Source organism: Zingiber officinale, chromosome 11B, assembly GCF_018446385.1.
Source record: "Zingiber officinale cultivar Zhangliang chromosome 11B, Zo_v1.1, whole genome shotgun sequence".
In the NCBI taxonomy this organism is placed as follows: domain Eukaryota; kingdom Viridiplantae; phylum Streptophyta; class Magnoliopsida; order Zingiberales; family Zingiberaceae; genus Zingiber; species Zingiber officinale.
The window spans coordinates 16,830,639-16,840,125 of record NC_056007.1 but is presented as its reverse complement, the minus strand read 5'-3'; the positions used below and the strand labels follow the sequence as shown (position 1 = coordinate 16,840,125).

Below are 9,487 nucleotides of genomic sequence, written 5' to 3'. Positions count from 1 at the left end.
TCATCTGAACAGATCTGAATTATTTCCAAGACGCAAATTACATTTGTACATAAATTCTGAAGAAAGGGAGATGAGCAGGGGAAAAAAAGGACAATCCTCCTGGTCGAAATTAAAGTACAATTAATTACTAGGCACGGTAGATCAATAGGAACCAGCCAAACACTGCACAAGCTCTTCAATTAGTCAGCTTCGATTCCCCTCCACTCGCAAAAAGAAAGAAAGAAAGGAAGAAAAAATAAAAGGATTTTGCATTCAGATCATCTTCTTCTTCCCCAGCTTGACTAATTATGGAGCATATCATCAAGAACAAGGGCATGCCCTCATGAAGCCTGTTAAATTCAGAATTCAATGTGTTTCTTTAGTTTTTCTTGGAATAAATTGATGTTGTGGCGCAAGAATTGAAGGTGGAGTAGGCAAGAAGAGGACCTGTGTGGGGTTGAGATGGCCTTCTTCACTCTTGTCGCTCTGCTTCTTCCCCGGCGCCGGCACGGGTGCGAAGCTGCAGTGAGGCTTCTTGAGCCCCAGGAGTTCCTTCCACTTGATGGCGGAGCCCCTCAAGGGCCTCTCCGGCCAGTCGCCGCTTCCAGCGGTCGGCGACAGGAGTTCCTCCCTCAGCGTGGTGACCGCCCGCGGCCGCTGGCCGTGCCTGCTGTCCTTGAGCGGCAGCAGCCGGCCTTTGAAGAAGAGCTGGTCGGCGTCGATGGTGGAATTGCCGCCGCCGACCGCGAACTCGAAGTTCGGATCCGGTGGCGGGGGCCGCACAGCGGCCCGCGGCGGCGGCGGCTCCACGGCGAAGTCGCTGGAGAAGGAGACGCGGGGGCTCATCGGAGGCGGCGCCGCCGCGGCCGGCACGCCGCACAGGGCCTGCCGGTCGGCGCTGAGCTGCATGTTAATGCAGGCCATCGCGGCACAACTGCAGTCAATCAGTCAGCGACAGAAAAGAAAGTGAATGAATGGTTCTTCGTGCCATTGCTTTCTCTATATATATAAACAGAGCAACTCGACATTTTTTTGATTTTTTTTAAAATGAAAATTTCTTTTCCAAATTCAATATCAAATCAGACTAGATTCTTGATTTAACTGGTTGAACTCAATCAAATCAAATTGGTGCCGTGTTGTAGACCATCAGAATTAGGATGAGTAATCAGTTCAAAATCATGGAATCAAATAAATTAAAATGGATTAAAATAAATCATTCAACCATTTGGTTTATTTTAAATTTAGTTCCATTTAATTCGAGGAGAAGAGAGGTTGGAAGAGTGGCATGGGTGAACTGGCCTGGTGATATAAAACTCACAGCCCCAGCCACAGGGAAGCTGCCACTTTTGGCGTGGCCCCTTGCCAAAAAAACAAAAACAACGAGGAAGGTGTCGGTGGCAGATGGGGAGTTACATTTGGTGTCAGTCGTCGTCAATGAGGATCAATTTTTTAAAATTTTGGACGAAAGTGGTCGGATCGAGTCAGGTCGATTGGACCCAAATCGATTAGTCAACTATACTCAAAACTTCATAACGTTTTTGAGATGAACGTTGGACTTTGATATTTATAAGATTCGAAGGGTGTCATCTGCGGGTGCAAACAAATTGAGCCGGCTCGCGAATTTTTTGAGTCGGTTCAAAAAATATTTGATTCGTATTTGAATTTATCGAATTCGAACCGAACTCGAACATGTTCGATTTTTTTTCGAGTCGAACTCTAATCCAAATTATATTGTTCGATAGTTCGTGAGTCACTCAAGAGCATTTTTTTGAGCCGAACTCGAATCCAATTATATTGTTTGATAGCTCGCGAGTCACTCGCGAGAATTAATATTTTATAAATATAAGTTAAATATATATTAAATAAATATATTTCGAGTCTTTCGAATACCTATTTTCGAGCAATAATTTGAATAGTCTTTAAACAAATTTGAATCTTTTGAGTTGAATTCGAACCCGAGTCCTAATTCAAATAAAAAAATTTTAAATTTTTCGAACTTCCAATCGAGCTCCAACTCGAATATAACTATTTCAAACTGAATTCGAACCTTAAATATTTTTACATATTTAGCTCGATTCGATTCATTTACATCCATAGTATCATCCTATGAGATTTATTGTTCAATTTTACTTTCAACTATCTCGAAACACTCTAATAGCTCGTAAGGTTTTTCGAGTGGCTAGGAATAAGAGTTCCGTAAATCGACTTGTATAAATTTGTTTATTAAAAATGAATTTTTTTATCAAGCTCAATTAATAACATTAAAATTTAGATAAAATCTAATACATGCAATTTATATTATTTTTTCTATTTTAATATATTATGAATATATTAAGATTGTAAATTTTATAAATTACTATATTTTATATATTTGAATAAATTTTTTTTAAAAAATAATTAACTTTTACATAATCTAATAAATAAATTTATTTATAAATTATTCATGTTCATCCATGTTAACAAACCAAACTCATTACAACATTTAATTGTCTCCGGAGATGAATCAATAGTGTTTTCTATATGCCCTCGAGCACGGCGGAGCTCATTTCCATGCAACCATGATTTGAATTTCACATTGAGCATTTTTGAACGTCCGTGGAGTTTGAACCACTAGTGAAACTAGGGTCCTCTCGATTGAGTCGTGGCCACTCTATGCTTTTCGGATTCACCTGGTGGCTGGTTCATAGGGCCGATCCATCTACCAACAGAATTATATTAGTCAGATCAGAAGAGCTAGCAGTATCTGAATTTTTTTAAAAAATAATGTTCACTGTATAAACACACCTCGATCTCTTGACAACATAATATGTTTTAGTTTAACTTTCTCTTTGCCAACTAGATCAATAACAAACAAACTCTGCTATGCCAAAAAAAATTAAAAAAAAAAAACAAATGACAGTTCTCAAATTGTCCAAAGATCTACCATGTTTTTAAAAAGTCTTCGACAAACTTGAGTAAAGATTCACTCATTATGAAGTCTTAGATAAACTACTGTCTTAATCTAACAACTACTAAAACAAAGCAAAATCTCACACTAATTAAACACCCCCCAAAGCTATCTCAAATCTCTTTCCTTCTGAGTTCCAAAAACAAGCCAAATTAACCTGTAATTTGCTGCCTCATTTTCTCACAACTATTCTTCCCATAATTGGTGTGGCTGCACAAACACTGATACAATATCTCGTTGCCATCCAGCTGCATGCTTTCTTCTGTCTTTTTCAGGAAACTGCTGGCTCTACAGTTGTTGTGCTGCACACTAATATCAGCTTTCTCAAAGCCAACCGCGAAGCAATCAATTCAGAGTCATGTAATTAATTTACTCATCTTTATCCATATTTGCTCTGTCATGGAAATGCTAGCTCCTGTTGTTCGAACAGAAGGGCTTTGGTCCCCCATCCCATATATAGTTGAGTAGATGAGCAGAGGTTGCTTTAAGGAAAGGAAAATTAAGGAGTAGTCTGTCTTTGATTGACCTTGACTAGTCTTGCAATTAGCTTGTGAGCTGGCCATGCCGAATGCTCGATAAGACCACGTGAAGCCCAGGGTTTCCTCCCTCTGTTTCCCTGGCCAGGACAGTATTAATTAATTCATCATCTCACTTTTCTCTTTCTTCCCTTTCCCCTGAAGCAATGTATAATGTGCTAAAAGGTAAAATCGTCACCCTAACGACTCCCTGGCCCCAGCCCCACAAGATTTCAGAGAAAGTAAATCATGGTTAATACGGGACAGGATAGGTGACTGGGGGTCGAAAGAATTTTTGGCGCAGTAGACTAGGATTTTATCCCTGAGTGCAATTGGCGACCTTCGACCCCACGACTTTAATAACAAGTTACAGGTATCTAACCAGCTGATCCAGCCCATGGGGGCCTGAAGCAATGTATAATGTGGCAAAAAAAAGATGAAACCGCCACCCTAGCTAGCGGCCCCCTTGCCCCGGCCCCACAAGATTTCAGAGGAAGTAAATCACGATTAATGCTGGGTAAGATAGGTGACTTGGGGTCGAAGGAATTTTTGACACGGTAGACTAGGATTTTATTCTCGAGTATAACTGACAACCTTTGACTCTATAATTTTAGTAGTAAGTTGTAAGTACCTAACCAGTTGATCCAGTCCGTGGAGACCTGAAACAATGTATAATGTGTGTGAGAGAGAGAGAGCGCGAGCGCGTTTTGTATTGTTTGGAGTTTGTACGTGCAGAGGCTGCATTAGTTAATTTTATGCATAGCTATGATCCACATTTGGGATAAGGATGGAACACCAAAAATGGCATTATTATATATATAATTGGAGAGGTGGAGTGGAGGCTGAGGTTGGGATCGTTTGACTATATATTAGGAAGATTTGAGAAATCAAGGCACAGCGTGCAGCAGCTGCTTTCAGTTTCATGCATGCCCACCAAACTGTACGTCTGGCACTCACGTGGTAAGGTGAAGCTCCGAGCGTTCCAGAAGCTATTACAAGTCTTTCATTTATTTATTTATTTATTTTACTATTGATACGGTGATTGGGATGAGACCCTGAGTTGAGTTACTCAGGGTTAAAGTAATGAGACCCTGAGTTGAGTTAAAGTAATGAGACCCTGAGTTAAGTTAAAGTACAGAAGGCCAACTGATATGCGGTCAAAGAGTTAATCTTGAAAGCCCGCACGATTGGTTCCTTCGGACACAGATAGCCGATCGAAGTACTGTCACGTTGACTGGACTAAAGAGTCAGTCGGACATGAACCGAATTTTATTCTTGGTTTAAGAATAGCATAATTAATCAACTTGGTAGGATGATCTAACCGATTAGACCAAACATTCAATTGGACCAGTTAGATACTCAATTTTTTGAGTTTCTTGAAGAGGTTGAGCAAAGGTCGAGTCTTTGGCTATAGTTCATCCGATCGAGCAATGCCCCCAAATGGCAACCTATCGGGACACTTAAAAGGCTCAGTCAAATTATCAACTTTACACATAGTATATGTGGACCCCTCAATCCAACGACCTCATATTACATTTTAGGCATTTTGTATCACGGAGGACAGAGAAAATTCTATAAGCAAACTGTACACTAGAAGCTTCCTCCCACCATGTACAAAAATGGCACGTCCATTTTGGGAAAGGTGTTAGAGCATCTTTATGATCGGTCCATTTTTAAGAAAACTTTGAGATTTGTGCATAAACAGTGACATTATAAAAAAGGGTCTCCATCTACATGCACATATACATTCACAAGACGCGATACCACTAGTTATCGTTCACTATTCATTTATTTTACTCGACTCAACTACTAACTTGAGCGTCAAAATGCCAACGTCGATACCCCTTCTTGGAGATTGTGTGAAGTCCCGCCGTGCTCTAGGAAATGTGTTTAGAGCGTACCTTATAAGATTCTGGTTCTCCATCTAGTGGATGATTGTGTGAAGTCGGTTCAGGATATCTTTAATCCTCATATATAGCTGATTTGCAATCTCACCTTTTTGCATTTTTATATTAAATAATTTATTTAAATACAGATCTCTTTTTGTTACTTTTGTGTCGTTAGTTCTCTCGTGTAGTTCTATGAGTTTGTCCCATAGCTCTTTGGCATTTTCGTGTTGGCTGACGTGGTTCAGCTCTTCCTTTGTTAAACCGTACTGGATTGTGTTGAGGGCCTTGAAATCAATCTGGGCTTTATTCTTCATTTCCATATTCCAATTTTTCGAGTTCATTGGAATTTCGACGTTGTCAATTGGCGCCTTATACCTGCTGGTGACGCTGAACCATTGGTTGAAATTAATTTTCAGGTACACCTCCATCCGCTTCTTCCAGTATGAAAAATCGTTCCCATTGAAGAGTGGGGAACGAACGGTGTTGTACCCTTCGTTTTGGGTCATTTAGAACTGTAGATGGAAAACTAAAGAAAGGTACCAAGACTAGGTCTTGAATTAACAGAGTTTGAGAAGAAGAATAAGAAATTTCGAAGGACTCGAGTGGTGTTGCACCAAATTCAAGTTAAAAATCGAATGAGAAATCGTTATTTGAATAGGTAATTATGCCGATTCAAATTGAATACGAAAAACTAAAATTTGAAAAGAAAATAAAAGAATTCCCCTTGACTTGATTGGTGGTTGCACCAATTCAGAGCAAAATCTTGCTCTGATACCACTTTTTGGATCGAGTCGCACGTGAGAGTGGGGGTGAATCATATGGTTTTGAAAATTTCGTTCTTTTCAGTTGGTAAATCAAAGTATGAATGCAGCGGAAAAAGAATTTAGAAAGCGAAATAGAAAAATAGGCAAGAAAGATTTATTTGGTTCGGATCCTTCGACGACTCCTACTCCAAGACCCAGGTTCCGTGGACCTATCAATGGGTAATCCACTAAAATACCTCTTTCGGTACCTCCGGAAGATGAAATTGAGTACAAAGAATTTAGGCGAAGTGTAACACGCTACACTTCCCTTTTTCAGTAATTAAGTATAAAAAATTTTGTTACCAACACATAGAGATCGATGTGAGAGCACTTTTGTGTCGGTGTCAGTCTACCGGCCGTGATCGGAAGTCTTCGGAGCAGTCATCGGGCGCAGCAGCTTCGCAACAGAGTCATAGCAGGAAGTTGGAGCAGTCAGAACCTCAAATTGACGCATAGTAACTCGTATAGTAGTTGTTGTGAGAAATTTAGTCGAGACTGACTTATAAAGGCCATGGAAGGTACCTTCGATAGTCATTGAAGGCGCCTCCAATGGGTCAAATCTGATCTCGAAGTCGTTGCGCCTTATCTGCAACGATGTCCAAATTTTATCTCTTACTATTGAAGGCGCCTTCGGGTACTGTCCATCCAAAGGTTTTTTACTCTTTTTTATCATGCAAGTTGTGTTAGTCCAAAACTAAAATATCTAACCTGCAAAACAAGATTAGCACTGTGACAATAAGAGTAGTAAGTAGTAATTAGCTCTTGTCCTCCCAAGACCAGGAACTAGTCAAGGTCTCAAATTAGGGATTCGAAATGGACCTAATCTGGACCGATTTATATTGTCCCTCAACCGGACGCGTCCTCATAAAGTCACTCTCCTCTAGTGACTTACCTTTACTTACCATCTTGCAGTTGGTTGACTAGTCTTTTAATCCACTAGGTTTTCGTGCCAGTTGTCCGATCTGTATACCCAACTGGACTTCTGTCAATTTTCCAATCCTACGGATCCAACCAGACTTCCTGCCGGATATCCGGTCGACCCATTGATCTATCTGGACTTTGCACCAGCTATCCGGTCCCGCGAACCTAACTATATTTCAGTCTGGTGTCCGGTCCTTTAGACTTGTCAGTTCCTGCATACTTGGTAACGTAATTAGATCACAAAAGACCTAACTTACTCACTTGTCATTCATCAAAACGTAAGTTAAACCACTAGTATAAACTACACCAACAATTAGTTCATCTCCTGATCTCAATTCGATCCGGACCTAATTGGTTAACTAAGTATTTGATATTTTTTAAATGATTTGATCTTTGGTTGACCATGACTATGAGTAGACTTTTGCTTTTGAAGTAGACTTTGCTTTTGCTTTTGAATTATAGACCAAAGTGGCTCTCCTTTGTATGAGTGCATTAGGCTCATCTTTTACTCTCTCATGATAATGTTGAGTTAGTTAGTGTAAGTAAATTTTTTATCATACGATAAGGGTTTTAATCTCGATAAAATGAGGAAAAAAAGTTTTTTTCCGTACTAGCCAACTACAATTTCTCAATTTACCTCCTCATAAATGGTCATGAGACCAATCGTGTGGAGCCATTGGGGTGACGAATTTCATCTTTTCTATTACTATTGAGGCTCATCCTTAACTTTGACGTTTGTTATCACTTCTTTGACTCAATGATGATATTGAAATTGATGTTAGTAATAGTTATAATCCCCAACAAGTCTCATTAAGTCCACTCCACTTAATTTTGTCTTTAGAGAGGCCCTTATTCTTGCGGCATGAAGTTTGCTAGATCTCATATGAACACAAATTGGAAATAAATTGAAATTTATACTCACAAATCTAAGAAAATCTAAACATTTCTAATTCAAGAGTCAAAATAATCTAAATCTTCCATCACTATGATTTTTCATTTTATTTTAATATACATTTTTAAAAATTATTATTTATTTGTATGATTAAACAAAATAGGATAGACTAGGCCTGACCCGGCATGGCCGATATCATGATTGGTCGGGCTATGTAGTGGGCAATCCGACCCACCTCTTGGTTTACAAGGATATTTGGGCCGGGCCGTGTTGTGGGTCATCCGACCCACCTTAGATCACGTGATCCTCTCTCTCTATAAATAAAGCGCCAAAGGCGTCTTTCTTACGGCATCTTTGAAGGTCTAGGGCTTTCTTCACCGCCGCACTTTTACTAGTTATTTCCGTCTGACTCCTCTTTGTTCTTCCATTTGATCTTTTTTGCTTCCATAATCTTTGCCTATTGGTTTTGTTAGCTTTGCCATGATGAAATCCTCAGAGGATTGTCGAGTGATTGGGGGCATTGAGCCTCCAATGTGATACTCTCAAAACTGCAAAAGATTTCTGAGCGAAGATTTGATTTTTAGAGCTAAAGTAGATCGGTTGTTAGGAAGAATTCGATTTATGGGTTATCAAGATTGATGTTTGAATCGCCGCCAAGGATTCTGATCGCGGATTTAACTCTTCTCCTATGATTTTGCAGTATTTTACTTTGTTTGCAGTTGTTGATCGAAATAAATTGATTTTTTTTTAGCAGTAATGAAACCTCTCGTATCCTGCGCCGCCCGTCTGGTAGCAGCCGCGTGTTCGCCGAGGCGAGCACGATCGCGGGTGGTGCCGCTTGCTGCAGTGGCGCTTCCTAGCGGGCTCGTCGATGATGTACTGATGCTGGCGGAAGCTGCATCCTCTTTGCGCTCGGAGAGAAGCGGAGGATTACGCGACGAGCACCTCTGCTTCGTTTCTTCGGGATCTTCACTGCCGCTTGGCCATTCAGATGCTTCCTCCTCCGTCTTCTTCCATACACAACCTTCCCGTCCTGTTCAGTGAGGTACTTTTATCCGATTGCTGCTCTCCGTGCAAGTGATAACTTTCTACCTACTGTTTCGATCAAACGATTGCGAATGATTATGCTTTTGTGTTTTATAGATTTATGTGCTCTTGCGAAATTATTCATTTTACTACAGAAACAGATACGATTTTAATGAGGTCAATATGTGTTTTGGCCTTCATCCATGCTTTTCTTCACTCTTTTCAATAGTGAAATTGTACTGATTGAACTGGTACAGTTTCATTGGAACTCATTTAACAAGAAATGTGATGATTTTTGGTTTAGTTACCATGATTTGTTACTAATGTCATGTGAAGTTCCCAGGCACAAAATGCAAGTTTCGAGTAGATGAATGACTATTATTTATTTACTTTTGAAAAGATAGATGTCATAGCCCTCAAGCACTCATACCAAACACTTTTACCCATGGTATGATCTTAAAGTTTGCTTTAACAATCCAAGCTAATCTTCTTTGTTGATCCTCAGTTCCATTTCT

General features: G+C 39.9%; 1 protein-coding gene and 1 long non-coding RNA gene across 2 annotated transcripts; one reads left to right on the top strand and one right to left on the bottom strand.

Moving 5' to 3' along the window:
* Positions 1 to 949, bottom strand: LOC122034886. Its single transcript, XM_042594246.1, has 2 exons — positions 427 to 949; positions 1 to 329 (listed from the first exon to the last, which is right to left on the bottom strand). The coding sequence occupies exons 1-2, from the start codon at positions 901 to 903 to the stop codon at positions 321 to 323; spliced, it is 486 nt and encodes a 161-aa protein (XP_042450180.1). The 5' UTR covers positions 904 to 949; the 3' UTR covers positions 1 to 320.
* Positions 950 to 8,291: 7,342 nt separating this feature from the next.
* Positions 8,292 to 9,275, top strand: LOC122034395. Its single transcript, XR_006126702.1, has 2 exons — positions 8,292 to 8,340; positions 8,420 to 9,275. It is a non-coding gene; the product is annotated as an uncharacterized LOC122034395 (long non-coding RNA).
* The last annotated feature ends 212 nt before the right edge of the window (positions 9,276 to 9,487 follow it).

Bases quoted from the DNA above. Each gene is read 5' to 3' on its own strand.
- LOC122034886 (XM_042594246.1), bottom strand. From the start codon at position 903: ATGGCCTGCATTAACATGCAGCTCAGCGCCGACCGGCAGGCCCTGTGC.